Genomic DNA, 17,228 nt, shown 5'->3' with positions numbered 1-17,228 from the left:
GGGACGCTAGAGAAAACCATAGAGTACTCCTCCCGCCGCCAAAAGGGAAGAGAGAGTGGCCTCCGTACGCCCGAAGCCCTAGAGTTCCGCTGGGCGGGAGGCGACTCCAGCTTCTGGTCGACCATAGAGATGCGGCTCCCGCCGGCCCTGGCCGGGAGGTGAGTGAGCGGCTGCGGGGCGGGAACGAGTAGTGAGTGCGGATGGAGCGGGCTGGACGCAGAAGTTCCTCGTGCTCCAGGGCGAGGGTGGGCCTGGGAGGTGAGAACCCTCGGGAGGAGGTGATGAGCACGGCGACTAGCGGGGCTCAGGAGCATCACATAGCCGCCCGGGTGCCTCACTCGCATCACGGCCCTGAACCTCGCCCGCTTACCCGCTACCTCTCCTCAGGGCCATAATCATGACGATTCCACGTCCCTAGCCTTGCAGGTTACAAGTCGGCCTTCCCATTCTCTGGCTCTTGTGATTCCCGTTCCGGCCCAACGAGGTGGACACTGTCATTGCCTCCACTTCACAGATAAGAAAGCTGAGGCCCAGAGAAGCGAGGTCACTATATCTGCCCAAACCCACGCGGTGAATCAGAGCCCACAGGCAGGTGGAAACTGGGCGCTTTAGTACCTGGGCCAGGTTTCATTCATTCCCGACGCCTGCTCTCTGCCTTAATCTGTCAGGAAGCCTTCATAATGGAAGTGATATGTGTGTGTATTATTAAAGAATAGTTAGGAGTTGGTTAGCCAGACAAGAAAGATGGGGAAGGTCCATGGAGGAGAAAGACAGAGACAGTCGCCTGCATGTGTGTGAGTTTGGAAGCAGAAGAGAATGTGGTGAGTCTGGGGAATGGCACATCATTGGAGTGATGGGTTCAGACATCTGTGGAGGGGAGAAGTGGAAGACGAGTCTGGAGAGGTCAGCAGGGGCCAGACCATGAAGGAAGGGCCATATACCCATGCTAAGGAATAGTAAGGTCATAAAATGTTAAAAGGGAAAGTTATCTCTGAGATCCCTTGACCCCACCCAATTTTGTTGCAGATAGGAAAACAGACCCAAATCACTTAATGATTTGACCAAGGTCATTTAGCGCCAAAAAACAATCTGCAGTCTTTAGCATATTGTCTCCTAATATTGGCCCCTATTATAATTTTTATACTCTTTGTTCCAGACATTGTTACAAAAAGAAGACTTCTAGCCCTAACCCGTTTGGCTCAGTGGATAGAGCCTGTGAACTGAAGGGTCCCGGGTTCAAATCCAATCAAGTGCATGTGCCAGGTTTTGGGCTCAATCCCCAGTAGGGGGCGTGCAGGAGGCAGCCGATCAATGCTTCTCTCTCATCATTGCTGTTTGCATCTCCCTCTTCCTTCCTCTCTGAAATCAATAAAAATATATTTTATAAATAAATAAAAAGAAAACTTCTAGGTTAACTAGTTGTGGCATGTTGCCATGCAAGGGCAGAGACAATAGGTTGTGCACCCACACTAACTGGGAAGAAAGTGAGAGATCTAACTATATTTTGTTTGGTTTCTTTTCTCGTTGGTTTATCAGCACTTAAGAGACCACAGCACACAAGTTGGTGGTGATGACGGACCCTATGTTGGACTCACAGCCAGCCAACAGCACTGCGGAGATGGATGGACTGTGCTCTGAGCTAATGCTGATCCCCCCACCGCTCTCTAACCCTGGAATCCTGGAGCCCGTCCAGAGCCCCTGTACATCTGGGAACCCCACACCTTTGCCTGCTGATCCAGGCTGCCTGCTGGTAGAGGCCACAACAACTGAAGAGGACACAGGGAACATGGAGATCATTGTAGAAGCAGTAGCTGGTAACCTGTCCTCAGGTGCTCCTGGAGAGACCCCAGGTATGAACACAGTTGCTAGCAGGCCAGTGGGACAAACAGCCCTGATGTTTTTTGTCTGTGCTATTTTTGATCCTCGTATATAGTAGTATAAGTATGATGAGAACACAAGATAGCATCCTATTTTTATACTGAGAGATGTAATTTGATTTGGAGCTGGTAAATGTTGATTGTTGGCTGACAAGGTGGTGCACAACCTTGTACCAAGATCTTGGCAGCCTTTCACTGCAAGGGCATCGTGTATGCTAGGCAGTAATCCAGAAGGGAAGACCTTTCTGATACCTCTGCCCAATCCTCACTCCAATAGTCCTTGGGGACTATTTCCCAGGAACTGCAGCCAGGGATTAGGCAAAAGTCCCAGTCTCTCCACCACCCAAGCTTGGCAGGGCTTCTCAGAGGTAATATGGTATTTCCCACCCCCTGTTTCTTGTGTATAACATACTTAACTCATCAAAGGCATGTGGTTGAGAGTTGAGCATTTACACTTATGCTGGAAGAAAGATTCTGCCTTTTATTCCTCCCGCAGCTACAACTTTTTTAAGTAACTTCACAGTTTTGTTTTTTTAAAATATATTTTTATTGATTTCAGAGAGAAAGGGAGAGGGAATGAGAGATAGAAACATCAATGATGAAAGAGAATAATTGATTGGCTGCCTCCTGCACACTTCATACTGGGAATTGAGCCTGCAACCTGGGCATGTGTCCTTGGCCAGAACTGAACTCAGGACCCTTCAGTCCGTAGGCCAATGCTCTATCCACTGAGCCAGATTGGCCAGGGCAACTTCCCTGTCTTTTAACTGCCATCCTCATCTATAGTTGTCACAACTTCCTTTGATGGGTATAAAAAATTCTGGAAAAGATTAACTAATTTGGTCATGTAATATTTCTAAACTTCTTTGTGGTGAAAGAAATAATAAAAAACAAACCTGGGAGCCCTAATTGGTTTGGCTCAGGGGATAGAGCATCGGCCTGTGGACTGAAGAGTCCCAGGTTCGATTCCAGTCAAGGGCATTACCTTGGTTGCAGGCGCATCCCCAGTAGGGGGTGTGCAGGAGGCAGCTGATGGATGTTTCTCTCTCATGGATGTTTCTATCCCTCTATTCCTTTCCCTTCCTCTCTGTAAAAAAATCAATAAAAAAATATTTAAAAAAAAAAAAAAACTTGGGAAAAACATTTGCAATGTATGAGAAAGAGTTAATATCTTTAAAATTTAAAGAGCTCCACTATAAGAAAAAGAAAAAAAGGGAGAAAGACATCTACATGAAATTCACTAAAGAAATAAAAATAGTCAATAACCGTAAAGATGCTTAATCTCACTAATAGAAAAATAAATTCCAGTTAAAAAAAACTATGAGATGCCATTCTTGTTTCTTGATTTTGGCAGAAGTTCAACATTTTTATAATACCTAGTGTTAGTGAGGCTGTGGGGAAGACAGACACTTTTATAGCTTATGGAAAGTATAAATTAGCTAATCTTTTGAAGGTCAACTTATCTACATAACAAAATTTAAAATATGTGTACTCTGACACCGTAATTCCACTTGTCAGGATCTGTCCTACAGAAAGACTCACACAGGCATACAAGGATATAGGGATAAGGATGTGTAAGCTAGCTTTATTTGTAATGGTTAGAAACAACATAACTGTTCATCAGTGAGGGCAAAATCTCATTTTGATTTATCCATGCTCTGAAGCTTTATGAACTGGACAAAAAATATGAGGTAGATCTATAGAGAAAAATATATTTGATATATAGCAAAGGAAAAAAATGATCAAATTGCAGAAAAATAACCCAGAAAGACCTGAAAGGATATAGACCAAACTGTGTGAGGTGGGTTTTAAAAAATATATATCTCTGTATCATTTGAACTGTTGCACTAACTTTTTATTTCAACAAAAATATAATAAAGAGAAAAATGATCACCAGAATAAATGTGAGGCAAACCTGGGCTTGAGTCATGGCTCCAACGTTAACAAACATGGTGGCATTAACCTTGCAGAATCCCAGGTCTCTCTGCTCATTGGGCAGTTGGAGGACCAAGAGAGTATTTCGTAAGCCTTTCTTTATCAAGGCCCTGCCCACTGCTTAAGAAATGGCAGTGATTATTATGAACATGATTTGGCTTTTTTCAATAGGATGTTCTCCATTTTATGAATTACCATGCTTAGGAAAATCTCTTTACAGAATATGGAAGTAATACTTTGTCATTTATATTGCAGACATTATCTCCATATTGTTGCTTTCTTGTTTTTGGAAGTTTCTAATTTTGTTGTTGTTAATCCTCACCAGAGGATATTCTTTTCATTGCAATGGAAAGGAAGGAGGGAGAGGGAGAGAGAGAGAAACATCGATGTAGGAGAAACACATTGACTGGTTGTCTATGGCACACAGCCTGACTGGTGGTGGGGAGTGAACCTGCAAACCCAGGTACGCATCCTCTACCAGGAATTGAACCCGTGACCCTTCGGTGAGCAGGCCAGTGCTCTAACCACTGATCAACACTGGCCAGAGCCTAATATTTTATTTGGGCAAAATATATTGATTTTTCTTAATGCTTTCTGTATTTGATTAATGCTTGTTACATTCATTTAACAAATATTTATTAAGTGCCTACTTTGTGCCAAGTGTTGGCTAGATAATAGGAATCCAACCCATGTGCAAGATAGATTGTCCCTGCCCTCATAGAGCTTACAGTCTAGGTGCAAACCAGTCTTAAAGAACACCTTCATTCCATGAATATTAAAAGATTGACCGCCCTAACCTATTTGGCTCAGTGGATAGAGCAGTTGGCCTGCGGACTGAAGGATCCCAGGTTCGATTTCGGTCAAGGGCATGTACCTTGGTTGTGTGCACATCCCCAGTAGGGGGTGTGCAAGAGGCAGCTGATCGACGTTTCTCTCTCATCGATGTTTCTAACTATCCCTCTCCCTTCCTCTCTGTAAAAAAAAATCAATAAAATATATTTAAAAATAAAAAGATTCACCTATATTTTCTGCTGGTAACTTACTCCTATGAGGCTCATTCTATCTGATTCTGTGCCTTTCTCTGTTGGTCCTCTGCCTGCAGGTGTCCTGGTAAAGGTGGTGGAGTTGTACTTCTGTGAGCGCTGTGAGCAGAGCTTCGCAGAGCCCACTCTGCTGGCCCTGCACCAGTGCACTGAGACCCTTATACAGCCTGTACAGGGCCTCTCTAGCCCCCCATGCTCTGTAGAGCTGTCTCCCAACAACCTCACTCTCCCTGGCCCTGTGCAGGACCAGAGCACCCCCAATAGTCCCCTGCCATGCCCTGTGTGTAGACAGGAGTTTGCCCAACCCCAGGCCCTGAAGAGCCACTTCAAGATTCACCGGGGCCCTCCCAACACCTTCTCCTGCCCAGAGTCTGGCTGTGTGTTCTCTGCTGAAGATCGTAAGGGTCTGCAGCACCACCTGAGGCAGACCCACAGAGTGGTTCCTGTGCCCTGTTCTTTCCGGGGCTGCCCCCTGCTCTTTGGGAGCCAGCAGGGCATGGAGCTGCACCGACAGGCCCATTACCCTTTCCACTGCAACCATTGCAGCTTCATGGGCTCCAACGTCAAACTCTTCCGGCAGCATCGACGCAGCCATGGGGCCAGGACACAGGGAGAACTGTCGGCCGTTAAGGATCTTTCATCCAAGGAGCTGCTGCCAGGTAGGAGGCCAGGGACCCAACAGTATGCCACCTGGAGAGGCAGGTGTATCTAGTGCCATGGATATATGTCTGATACAAGAGAATCCAGAGTAAGTGACTCAGAAAGACAGAACTGACTAACATGAGAAGGCATCCAGAAAACTTGGACCAGTCAGAATAGATGGAATACAGAGACAGTCTTTGTCTATGTCAGTGAGTGAAATTGGGCTTCAGCTATACTGTGGTCTTGAGGTTACTTAACCAACATTCTCTTCTGATCCATTTCAAAACTTTCAGAGAGCAAAAGCTAAAATGCCCATAGCCTCCGGTAGAATGCCTTTTGATGCCATTTTAGAGCAAGTGGGATTAGGTAGGAGAAATCTTCAAGGAGGGTGGTGCTTCACTGATTCAGACTCATCTTGGTGTCAAAAAAAAAAAAAGACATTGGTTGAGTAGAGGAGCATCAGGAAATAGAGAAATCAGGCCAGGAGAGGCCAAGATTCTGAGAGAATTTGGCTTGCTAAGACTTATTTGGGCTCTGCTCCCAAAGAGAAGACCCGATTTTTCCCCTCCCTGGAAAACAGTTGTAAGTCTTTGCCTTACCAAGGAAGCTGCCTTTATTGAGGAATGGAAGGGAGAGATTTGAGGGCACAGGGTGTGACCTGAATTGCTGAGTTGGGTTTATCAGTAGAACAGTTTAGAGAGGTCAGGGTATGTTCACCTGCACTGAGCCAGCAGCCGTTAGCCCTGGGACCTGAGCCAGGGAAGTGCAGTCCACCCATTCTCTACCTCTCAGTCCCCTACCCCAACTCCAATGACCTCCAAGCTCTTACCTTCGAGGGGTCTGAGGATGGTGTTATCTGAGGAGTGATTTACTTTGGGCTGGAGCATTACTGATGGCTTCACTCCTGGTCTTCCCATAGAAACCCAAGATTCCCTTATGCTAAATGGGGTAGAGGTGATTCTGTCAGCCAGTAAGAGGAGAAGTATAAGCAATCAGTGCTGTCATTGGCCTGTAGATTTCATCAAATTTTATTTGTCTCCAGCTCCCCAACTGCCCCCAGGAGAGGGACAGCCTTCAGAGGAAGCTGAAGAGGAAAACATAGAGGAAGAGAGTGGCACCCTGAAGGACTCCCAGAAAGCCCTGGAGAAAGGCCAGGGGGCTCAGCAATTGGAAGGTAAGGCTATGATTAGGTTTGAATTTCTTGGGGGTAGGGAGGAATGGATTGTGGGGAGCCTGGCATTGAAAGGTTCTAGGTTTGGTTTTCTGAGCTTTGGTTCAAATGTTTTCATTCTTAACAGTCCACTTTGGCATGTCTAGTGGGAAAGTGATAAATGTTAACTCTCGGGTATATAGGAATAAATTGATTATTACCAGCTCCCCATAACCTAGACCTCATGAGCCCATGTTTGGAAGTTGGAATACTTTACCTTCTCTGCTCATTCCATATGGAGTTATTTTCCTTCCAACCAACTCTGCTGATCCTTCTGTCTGCCCCCATGAACCTGGGCAGGAAGAACAAGAATGCTCCATCTAGATTGTTCTTTTGAGCAACTCTAAACAGAGGCTCAGGAATAGTGAATGGGTGGCTGGGAAGAGCACTTCAAACAGGCCACAGCAAGATCTGAATTCTTGTGATTTTGTTTATCTAAATACTTGCATTTCTTGTCTCTTCTTTGAGACCACAGTATTTGAGATGCTATTGTTTGTTTCCTAAAGAGGAAGGGAAGCTGAAACCGGTTTGGCTCAGTGGATAGAGCGTCAGCCTGCGGACTGAAGGGTCCCAGGTTCGATTCCGGTCAAGGGCATGTACCTGGGTTGTGGGCACATCCCCAGCAGGAGATGTGCAGGAGGCAGCTGATCAATGTTTCTCCCTCACCGATGTTTCTAACTCCCTCTCTCCCTTCCTCTCTATAAAAAAATCAATACAATGTATTTTTTTAAAAAAAGAGGAAGGGAAAAGCCATACACTGATTGTGTCTGGGCAAATTGTGGGTCTCCCATTATCTGGCCAGCCCCAGGCCTAGCGAAGAATCTAATTCTCAACCCTCTCTTCCTCTCCGTGTCACAGGGGATGTGGCTCCTGGCACCGAGTCCCTCTTCAAGACCCACATGTGTCCGGAATGCAAGCGCTGCTTTAAGAAGCGGACCCATCTGGTAGAGCACCTACATCTCCACTTCCCAGACCCCAGCCTCCAGTGCCCCAACTGCCAGAAGTTCTTCACCAGTAAGAGCAAGCTCAAGACCCATCTGCTGCGGGAGCTGGGCCAGAAGGCCCACTGCTGCCCACTGTGCAACTACAGTGCAGTGGAGAGGAACGCACTCAACCGCCATATGGCCAGCATGCACGAGGATATTTCCAACTTCTACTCAGACACCTACGCCTGTCCTGTCTGCCGGGAAGAATTCCGCCTTAGCCAGGCCCTTAAGGAGCACCTCAAGAGCCACACAGCCGCAGCGGCAACAGAGCCACTGCCCCTTGGCTGCTTTCAGGAGGGCTGCAGCTATGCAGCGCCTGACCGCAAGGCCTTCATGAAGCACCTGAAGGAGACACATGGCATGCGAGCTGTGGAGTGCCGCCACCACTCGTGTCCCATGCTCTTCGCCACAGCTGAAGCCATGGAGGCCCACCACAAGAGCCACTATGCCTTCCACTGCCCCCACTGTGACTTCGCCTGCTCCAACAAGCACCTGTTCCGCAAACACAAGAAGCAGGGCCACCCTGGCAGTGAGGAGCTGCGCTGCTCCTTCTGTCCGTTCGCCACCTTCAACCCGGTGGCCTATCAGGATCATGTGGGCAAGATGCATGCTCATGAGAAGATCCACCAGTGCCCCGAATGCAGCTTTGCCACTGCCCACAAGAGGGTGCTCATCCGCCACATGCTGCTGCATACAGGTGAGGTGACTCTCTTCCTTACAGTTGTATCATGGTGGTGATGATGAGGGCACACCCACACATGAAGGGCTTTGCATTCGTTGTCTCATTTGACCTGGTATTCCTAGAGATAAATCTGGTATTTGGAATTTATGAGCCTTAGGCTGAGTGTTACTCAGCTAGAAAAGTGGTCAGGCTAGAATTTGAATCCAAGCAGTCTGATTCAGAGCCTGTGCTGTTGTGTTTTACCCATAAGGCCCTGCCCAGTTCTGCCCACCCCTAGTCAGCCTTGGGTGGGTCAACGCCCAGCCTCTTAAAATGAAGAAACTCAGATCAGGACAGATAACCTTCCTTTGCTGTTCAAGTTTTGAGATGTGCTATGAGATGGGGCAAGGGGTCTGAGCCGTCCATACACATAGCTTTGGCAGCTGTGACACTGAAACACAAGCCCATTTGGTGACTTGGAAGTTGCAGATATTTCAAGTCAGATTTTTAATTAGTTACCAGCATTACTGATGCTTTGAGTGACAACCAAACCAGGCTTCCTGCTATAGCGACATCGCTTTTGTGATCTCTGTGTAAGTATAGTGGGTTGATAAGACATTTAAAAATCTCATTGAAGATTGTTTAGTTTGAGAGGACAGTTGTTAGGCAGCTCGGGACAAAGTCATTGTTCCCATTGATACATGTTTTAGTCACAAAATCTCATTTTTATGAGGCCTTTTCTGAAACCTTATAAATACATAGTGCTTTATAGTGTACAGCGTTCTTTCATATATATATATATATATATATTATCTCATTCAATCCATAGTAAGAATCCTGTAAAGAAGGCAGATAAAGAGGAGAAACTCTGAAAATTGAAATGGCCTGTTTCAGAATCATACAGCTAGTAACAGAGCCAGAGCACTGTGTGGCTTGCCTTTCACAATAGGGAAAGGGGCTGAGCGTAGGCAGGGATAATAATAAAGGGTCCTGAAGAAATATGGCCCCCAGCTTTTTAGTGCCATGTCCTGACCAACTCCAGGGACAGTTTGCCCTCTAGTTCCCACTAGATGCCACTGAAGACTTTGGGACATCTCATGTAATCTTCATATCAACCATGTGAGGTCAGTATTTTAGTTGCCCTCTTTTTGGAAACAAGAAAACTGAGACTTAGAGAGGTTAAATGACCTGCCCACGGCCATGTAGTAGTAAGCTGGGATTTGAGCCACCACTTAATAGCTCTATGATTTCTCTGTGCCTCAGCTTGTTCCTGTAAAATGGGATAGTCATAGCACCTGCCTCATAGGGCTGTTATGAGGATGAAGTGAGGGGAGGCATTTTTATAAAGTGCTCAGAAAGGTGTCTGGCACAGAGTGAGCACTATATACATGTTGACTATTAATATCTTTGTTATTCCTTAACCACCATGGACACCTTAACCACTAAGTTGTTTTGCCTAATTTTTTTCTCATTCTCTTCCACAAAACTGAAAGGAATTGGGCTAAGTGGAGCAGTTGGCTGTTAGTGCTAAGCTGTATAATCAGGAGGAACCTTAAAGCTAGTTTTGCAAAGCCCAGTCTTCATTTTCTTCCCATCTTCATTGGTGTTGGAGCCAAAGAGGAATTGTCTGAGAGGGCTGCGGAGCTTTTGCTCTCGCCTGGCATCAAGACACAATTGCTGGGGAAAATGATCTGTCTGCTTACTTGATCTGTGCGTGACCTGTGTTCTCTCCCTTCTCATCCCACCTGTACATAAGGCGAGAAACCTCACAAGTGTGAGCTGTGCGACTTCACATGCCGAGATGTGAGCTACCTATCCAAGCACATGCTGACCCACTCTAACACCAAGGATTACATGTGCACTGAGTGTGGCTATGTCACCAAGTGGAAGCACTACCTCAGTGTGCACATGAGAAAACATTTAGGGGACCTCAGGTATGAGCGTACGCATCCCTATCCCAAGAACCGTAGGCTAAGTTAGCCTCCTCTTGAATTCAGCTGTGGCCCCATGCTCTTCTGGCCCCGGGTAGAATCCTCATAATGCCCCTCTGTGCTCCTATCATCTCAGCTCCGTTGCCTATAGCTCGCCTCTGTGCCTGTGGCCCAGTCTGCATGGTGAGAGGTCTCTGGGCTCAGAAAAGGGAGTATAGACCCAGAGTATAGGTCTAGACACTAAGGTGCCACTTGAGTTCTCAGAGACCAGTCCTGGGAAAGCAGACTACACTGTGGCCCCAAACCTGATCACTTCCCCTTTGATCTCTGGGCACAGCTGGCGGGGAGTTTCTCCTTAACTTTCTTTTTTTCTTTTTCTTTTTCATTTTTTATTAGTTTTTTTTCTGGTAGACAGTACACTTGGGAATTATACTGCACCAGGCATAAGAAGTAAGATTTCTACCACAGGGACATTTTGTATTCAGAATCCAATGTAAATATTTCTAGTCAGACATTTCCATAGCTACAGATATTTGGTTGCTTGATTTATATGCATAGAAAGAAATAGTTGTCATAACTGTAAAAAGCAGTAATTAACAAGTACTTTTAAATGATTGGAACAGTTTTCCTTTAATATTACAGTACTGCTTATTGGATCTCCTTAACTTTCATGCCTCCATGGGAGAATGGGAACTAGACACAGAAGCCTGCCCTGTGGATCTGTGAGCATGTCAGCTCCTTAGAAGTCATGTCTTCCCTTTAGGGAGCGATATAGAGTAGGGGCTAGAACAAAAGCCCTGAAGCTAGATTGTCTCTGCCCTTCACTTTGTAACTTCAGGCAAGTTATAACTTCTATGCTTTAGTCTCCTCACTTATAAAATGGATCCCAGTTTCATAGGGTAGTGGGAAAGAACATTGACTTATATGGTATATGTACAATACTGAGTATAAAGCCTGCCCCATAGTAAGTAGTGACTTTTAGTTGTTATGATTAATTTATGGTTGTGATTTTGCTTCTCCTCTCCCCCCAATGCCCTCTTCACCCCTCCTCATCAGATACCAGTGCAATCAGTGCTCCTATCGCTGCCACCGGGCTGATCAGCTGAGCAGCCACAAGCTGAGACACCAGGGCAAGTCCCTGATGTGTGAGGTGTGTGCCTTTGCTTGCAAGCGGAAGTATGAGCTGCAGAAGCACATGGCTTCCCAGCACCACCCTGGCAAGCCAGCCCCACTCTACCCCTGTCGCTACTGCAGCTACCAGAGTCGCCACAAGCAGGCCCTGCTGAGCCATGAGAACTGCAAACACACCCGCCTCCGTGAGTTCTGTTGTGCCCTCTGTGACTACCGCACCTTCAGCAACACCACCCTCTTCTTCCACAAGCGCAAGGCCCATGGCTATGTGCCTGGGGACCAGGTCTGGCAGCTCCGCTATGCCAGCCAGGAGCCAGAGGAGGCCAGGCAATGCCTGACACCACCAGACTCAGAGTCCTCAGGCCAGCTGTCAGCCCAGACTGTGGAGCAGGACCACAACCCTGGGGGTGTGGCAGACCCCAGCTTGAACCATACGCTGCCAGAGGCCAGTGAGGAGGCCAGTGCCGAGAGACAGGATGGCAGTGAGCTTCCCCAAGGGGATGACCTGGTTGGCAGCCCCAGTTCAGCGGAGGTAGATGAAGGCAGCTGCACACTACACCTAGAGGCCCTAGGAGTAGAGCTGGAACCTGTGGTCGAGCCACCTCTAGAAGAGATCACTGAAACAGCCCCTGTGGAATTCGGGCCCCAGAGACTGGAAGGGCCAGATGGGACTTTGACAGAGCTGTCTACCTTTGAAGGTGCTGGCACTTCTGGCTTGTGTGCTGAAGAAGAGCCCATTCTGGAAAAGCCAGTCCCTGAGCCCCCCAAAAATCCTCCTTCCTCAGAGGAATCCCCTAACAGCTGGGTGGAAACCTTCAAGGCAACTCCACCCACTGAGACAGCACTCCTGCCCCAGTTGCCTGAGTCAGAGTCATTACTCAAGGCCCTAAGGAGACAGGACAAAGAACAGGCAGAGGCACTGGTACTGGAGGGGCGGGTTCAGATGGTAGTGATACAGGGAGAAGGGCAGGCCTTCCGCTGCCCACACTGCCCTTTTATTACCCGGCGGGAGAAGGCCCTGAGTCTGCACTCCAGGACTGGGTGCCAGGGCCGCCAAGAGCCCCTGCTGTGCCCTGAGTGTGGGGCTAATTTCAAACAACAGCGTGGCCTTAGCACCCACCTGTTGAAAAAGTGCCCTGTTTTGTTCAAAAAGAACAAGGGATTGGCCAGAACAGATTCACCTATCCCTCTGCATCCTCTGCCCACTGGTACCCACACCTCAGAGGCTGCAGAAGGTGGGAACCCCCCACCTGCACCATTAGAAGTAGAGGTGGTGCTCCCAAAAGATGCTCCTGAGCTTCCTAGGGAACCAGAAGAAATAAAGGAGTCTCTGGCCATACTCTCTGGCTCTGCAGTACTTCCTGCAGGAAACTCCTCATCCCCAGAGGCCCCTGAGAAGTTCCACTTTGAACAGGGCAAGTTTCACTGCAACTCATGCGTGTTCCTTTGTTCTCGGCTCTCTTCCATTACCTCCCACGTGGCTGACGGCTGCCGGGGGGTACGAAGCGGAGCAGGAAAGCGAGGGGCCTCCCAGACCCAACCTATTGTGTCTCCACTGAGCACTGGGGACTCTATTCCCCTAAACAGTGGGAGTACTAAGTGTAGCCCTGGTGATGGGGACCCAGCTCTGGTTCCAAAGCAGAAGGGGGCTCGCTTTTCCTGCCCCACATGTCCCTTTAGCTGCCAGCAGGAGCGGGCTCTGAGGACTCACCAGACCAGGGGCTGCCCCCTCGAGCAATCTGGAGAGTTGCACTGTGGCCTCTGTTCCTTCACCACTCCTGTTGCCGCTGCCCTGAAGCTCCACCAAAAGCGGAGGCACCCCACTGTGGCCCCAGCCCGTGGCCCCCGCCCCCCTCTTCAGTGTGGCGACTGTGGCTTTGTCTGTAAACAGAGCAGGTGCTTGCAGCAGCACCAGCGGCTCAAGCACGAAGGAGTGAAGCCACATCAGTGCCCTTTCTGTGACTTTTCCACCACTAGACGGTACCGATTGGAGGCTCACCAGTCCCGACACACAGGTGTTGGCCGCATCCCCTGCAGTTCCTGTCCTCAGACATTTGGTACTAACTCAAAACTGCGCTTGCACCGGCTGAGGGTACACGACAAAACACCCACTCACTTCTGCCAATTCTGTGACTATAGTGGCTACCTTCGCCACGACATCGCTCGCCATGTGAACAGCTGCCACCAGGGCACCCTAGCCTTTGCCTGTCCCCAGTGTGAGGCTCAGTTCAGCTCTGAGACAGCACTCAAGCAGCATGCTCTGCGCCGGCATCCCGAGCCTACCCCCCCAGCCCTGGGCTCCCCTGTGGAGGCCACTGAGGGCCCTCTGCATTGCTCCCGCTGTGGGTTCCTATCCTCCAGTCCTGCCAGACTGCAAGGGCACACCTGTAAACAGCACCCGCGGCTTGAGTGTGGGGCCTGCCAGCAGGCCTTTCCTAGCCGGCCAGCACTGGATGAGCACCGGAGGCAGCAGCATTTCAGCCACCGCTGCCAGCTCTGTGACTTTGCTGCCCGGGAGCGGGTGGGCCTGGTGAAGCACTACTTGGAACAGCATGAGGAGACTTCAGCAGCAGCCTCAGATGGGGATGCTGGCCAGCCCCCTCTGCGCTGCCCCTTTTGCGACTTCACGTGCCGCCATCAGCTGGTGTTAGATCACCATGTGAAAGGGCATGGGGGCACCCGGCTCTACAAGTGTACTGACTGTACTTACAGCACCAAGAACCGGCAGAAGATCACCTGGCACAGCCGCATTCATACTGGGGAAAAGCCCTACCACTGTCATCTCTGTCCCTATGCCTGTGCTGACCCCTCTCGCCTCAAGGTAAGGCCAAGGACAAAGGGGGCTAGGAGTACGTCTGTGGAGTTAAGTTGCCTGGGTTCTCTAAATCTGACTCTACCAAATATTATTTTTGTGACCTTTGTCAATTCCCTTAATTTCTCCAAGCCTTAGATTCCTCATCTGTAAAAATGGGATAATACTTCATAGAGTTGTTATAAAATTCTATAATACATGCTAGTCGTGTGATAAAGGCATGTAATAGGTTGGGGATAACCTAGATAATAACAGGTAACATTTATTGAGCACTTACTGTATGCTGGTCAATGTAATTTTAATCCTTGAAAAAATATGAGATAATAGTTACTTTTCCTATTTCTTATTTTACAGATTATTAAGCTGACAATTAGGGATTAGGTCACCCAAAGATGCAGGAAATAAAGTGGCAGAGCTGAGAGTCTGGGCAGATCTAGGAGTAGGCCCAGTGGGTGAGGTTGGTGTGAAAGTGGCCAGACTGGGGAACCTGGTTGGTAACAGGAGTATAGATAGGATGGGAGCAGGGAACAGGGTTGTCTGCCAACAGTCTTTCTGCCTCCTTCCCCTATTTCCTTATCCTTGAGTACCCACGTTTCCTGGGCATATTCTTTGCTCTTTCCTCCTTCAGTACCATATGCGGATTCATAAGGAGGAACGGAAGTATCTGTGCCCTGACTGTGGCTACAAGTGCAAGTGGGTCAACCAGCTCAAGTACCACATGACCAAGCACACAGGTGAGTCTGCATGGTTTTGACAAGCCCAATGGGTTTCCCCATTCCCTGGCACACACAGCCTCCCTGATTGGGTTCTTACCGATTCAGGCTGCACATTCGTTTTCACCTTGGGGGTGGTAGGTGGGTCAGATGGCTAGAATAGCTTCCCAATCCACTGAAGACTTATCAGAATCAGGAGAGAGGTGAGCCTGAGAGCCTGGGTATGTATACTTTTCAAAGGCTCCCTGGGTGATTGTGGTACCAGGTCACACATCTCCTGTTGAGAACCCCCCAACTCAAACATGAGTGACTAAGGGAGGTCTACCTGGTTCCTATAGACCTGATGGAACTACCATGAGTAAAGAGGAGAAAGTGGGAAGGTTTTAACTTATCCTTTTTTCTCTTGGTTATGGAGTCCACAAACTACAGGTTCTCTGAAAAGGGTTAATGGTGACATGCCTATGATTATTGGGTATGATCTCCTCATGTAAAGGAATTGAGCAGATGCATTTCAAGGCCCTCTGCATCTATGAATGCTGCTTTTTCGCTTCTATCCCCTTCCCTCTTAACCACTTTTTTCTACTTCTTGAATTGAACAAGGAGTTGTATTTAAATGCATCCCCAACTTCCATGAGTACCTACTCCATGACCAAAAGGTTAGAATTTCCTATTTGGAAACCCTATCATATCTGAGTATCCATTGCTATCAGGTGGCTATTTAGAGGTCCAGTTAATTATCAGCACTTATTGAGCATCCATTGTGTACAAGGGACTGTGTTGGGAGAAGGGCACAGAAATGTCAGACAAGACTGGAATATTCCAATGATATGGTATTAGCTTGCTGCTTGAGTTTTTTATGTCCCAGGATCACAGTGACTCTTATGGTTCACTGAACCCTGTTTCATCCCCTTCAATGGTGATTTGTTACCTATCTTTGCCATGTCCTATAGGACTGAAGCCATATCAGTGTCCCGAATGTGAGTACTGCACCAACCGAGCAGATGCCCTGCGGGTGCACCAGGAGACCAGGCACCGGGAAGCTCGGGCCTTCATGTGTGAGCAGTGTGGCAAGGCCTTCAAGACACGCTTCCTGCTGCGCACCCACCTCCGCAAGCACAGCGAGGCCAAACCCTATGTGTGTAACGTGTGCCATCGTGCTTTCCGCTGGGCTGCTGGCCTGCGCCATCATGCCCTCACCCACACCGACCGCCATCCCTTCTTCTGCCGTCTCTGCAGCTACAAAGCCAAACAGAAGTTCCAGGTTGTCAAGCATGTGCGCAGACACCACCCTGACCAGGCTGACCCAAACCAAGGTGTGGGCAAAGACCCCACCACCCCCACGGTGCACCTGCATGATGTGCAGTTGGAGGATCCCAGTCCTCCTGCTCTTTCTGCTCCCCCAACTGGACCTGAGGGCTGAGAGCCCATCCCACCTCCCAGACAAGAAGAAAGTGTGGTCCAAGATGTGCAGACTGGAACCAGAGCTAGCCTGAGAAGCTCAGAGAGTAAGGAAGGACTGGCTTCGGGATGTCAGGTTGGCTGGAACCCTCCTGGGACTCCGGCTATAGTACTTCGATGTTGATGGCTACATAAAAGAGAGATGAACTATAGATTGATTTTTGTGTTGAGAACCACTATGTTTTTAACCTGTGAGGTCTTAGTTTCTTCACCATTACTCTACCAAAGTCTCTGACTATAAGATACTGATTTCACCCATTCCATCTTCTCTTTGCTTCTTTTAAAACAATTGTACTGAACTGCATGTGCTGTTGTGCCTAACGCTCTGTAAAGCATGTTAAATAGAATGCTTACTAGCTTATAGACTCGTCCATGTCCCTGTTTTAACATTTTCAGTCTGTCATCTCGATCTACCCCAACTCCTCTTAGACCTCTGCCTCCTTTTCTCCTTCCATCTTCACTGAGTGATTGATTCTCAAACAGGCCCAAGTCTGCCTTCTCTCTGTTCTTGAGTCTGTCTTGGCCCTTGCTCTTCTCCCTATTTCTGAACAACTTTGACTACCTGTAGAGCAAGGGTGGGGAACCTTTTTTCTGCCAAGGGCAATTTGGATTATTGATAACATTCACAGGCCATACAAAATTATCAACTTAAAACTAGCCTGCTATATTTGGTCAAACATTTAATTAACTGACCCCTAATGCCTTGGCAGGGCCAGACCAAATGATTTTGTGAGCTTATACTGACCATGGGCCAGACGCTCCCCACCCTTGCTGTAGAGGGAGGACTGCCACTCATTAAGCTTCCTCATGGAAACATCATTCCTCAGAC

The 17,228-nt window shown here is 48.2% G+C and overlaps 1 protein-coding gene across 4 annotated transcripts; it reads left to right on the top strand.

Annotated features, from left to right (window-relative positions):
- The first annotated feature begins 37 nt into the window (after window positions 1–37).
- Window positions 38–16,760, top strand: ZNF142 (zinc finger protein 142). 4 transcript variants are annotated; one of them, XM_059703147.1, is made up of 10 exons: window positions 38–158; window positions 388–821; window positions 1,537–1,850; window positions 4,915–5,514; window positions 6,540–6,671; window positions 7,566–8,390; window positions 10,111–10,288; window positions 11,342–14,237; window positions 14,857–14,962; window positions 15,892–16,760. In XM_059703147.1, exons 3-10 carry the CDS (start codon window positions 1,571–1,573, stop codon window positions 16,359–16,361), a joined length of 5,487 nt encoding a protein of 1,828 aa, XP_059559130.1. In that variant the 5' UTR covers window positions 38–158; window positions 388–821; window positions 1,537–1,570; the 3' UTR covers window positions 16,362–16,760. The 4 variants fall into 4 exon arrangements, with proteins under 4 accessions (XP_059559130.1, XP_059559131.1, XP_059559132.1 ...); XM_059703148.1 differs by having other exon boundaries at window positions 55–158; window positions 419–821; XM_059703149.1 differs by lacking the exon at window positions 388–821 and having other exon boundaries at window positions 59–158.
- Window positions 16,761–17,228: the final 468 nt, after the last annotated feature.

The sequence above is a fragment of the Myotis daubentonii genome, chromosome 7 (genome assembly GCF_963259705.1).
Source record: "Myotis daubentonii chromosome 7, mMyoDau2.1, whole genome shotgun sequence".
Lineage (NCBI taxonomy): Eukaryota > Metazoa > Chordata > Mammalia > Chiroptera > Vespertilionidae > Myotis > Myotis daubentonii.
This window is presented reverse-complemented; position numbering and strand designations above follow the sequence as displayed.

Excerpts from the sequence above, each read along its gene's own strand:
- ZNF142 (XM_059703147.1), top strand. The coding sequence starts at position 1,571 with ATGACGGACCCTATGTTGGACTCACAGCCAGCCAACAGCACTGCGGAG. Across the intron at positions 5,515-6,539 it reads ATCCAAGGAGCTGCTGCCAG|CTCCCCAACTGCCCCCAGGA; the intron begins GTAGGAGGCCAG and ends ATTTGTCTCCAG. Across the intron at positions 14,963-15,891 it reads CCACATGACCAAGCACACAG|GACTGAAGCCATATCAGTGT; the intron begins GTGAGTCTGCAT and ends CATGTCCTATAG.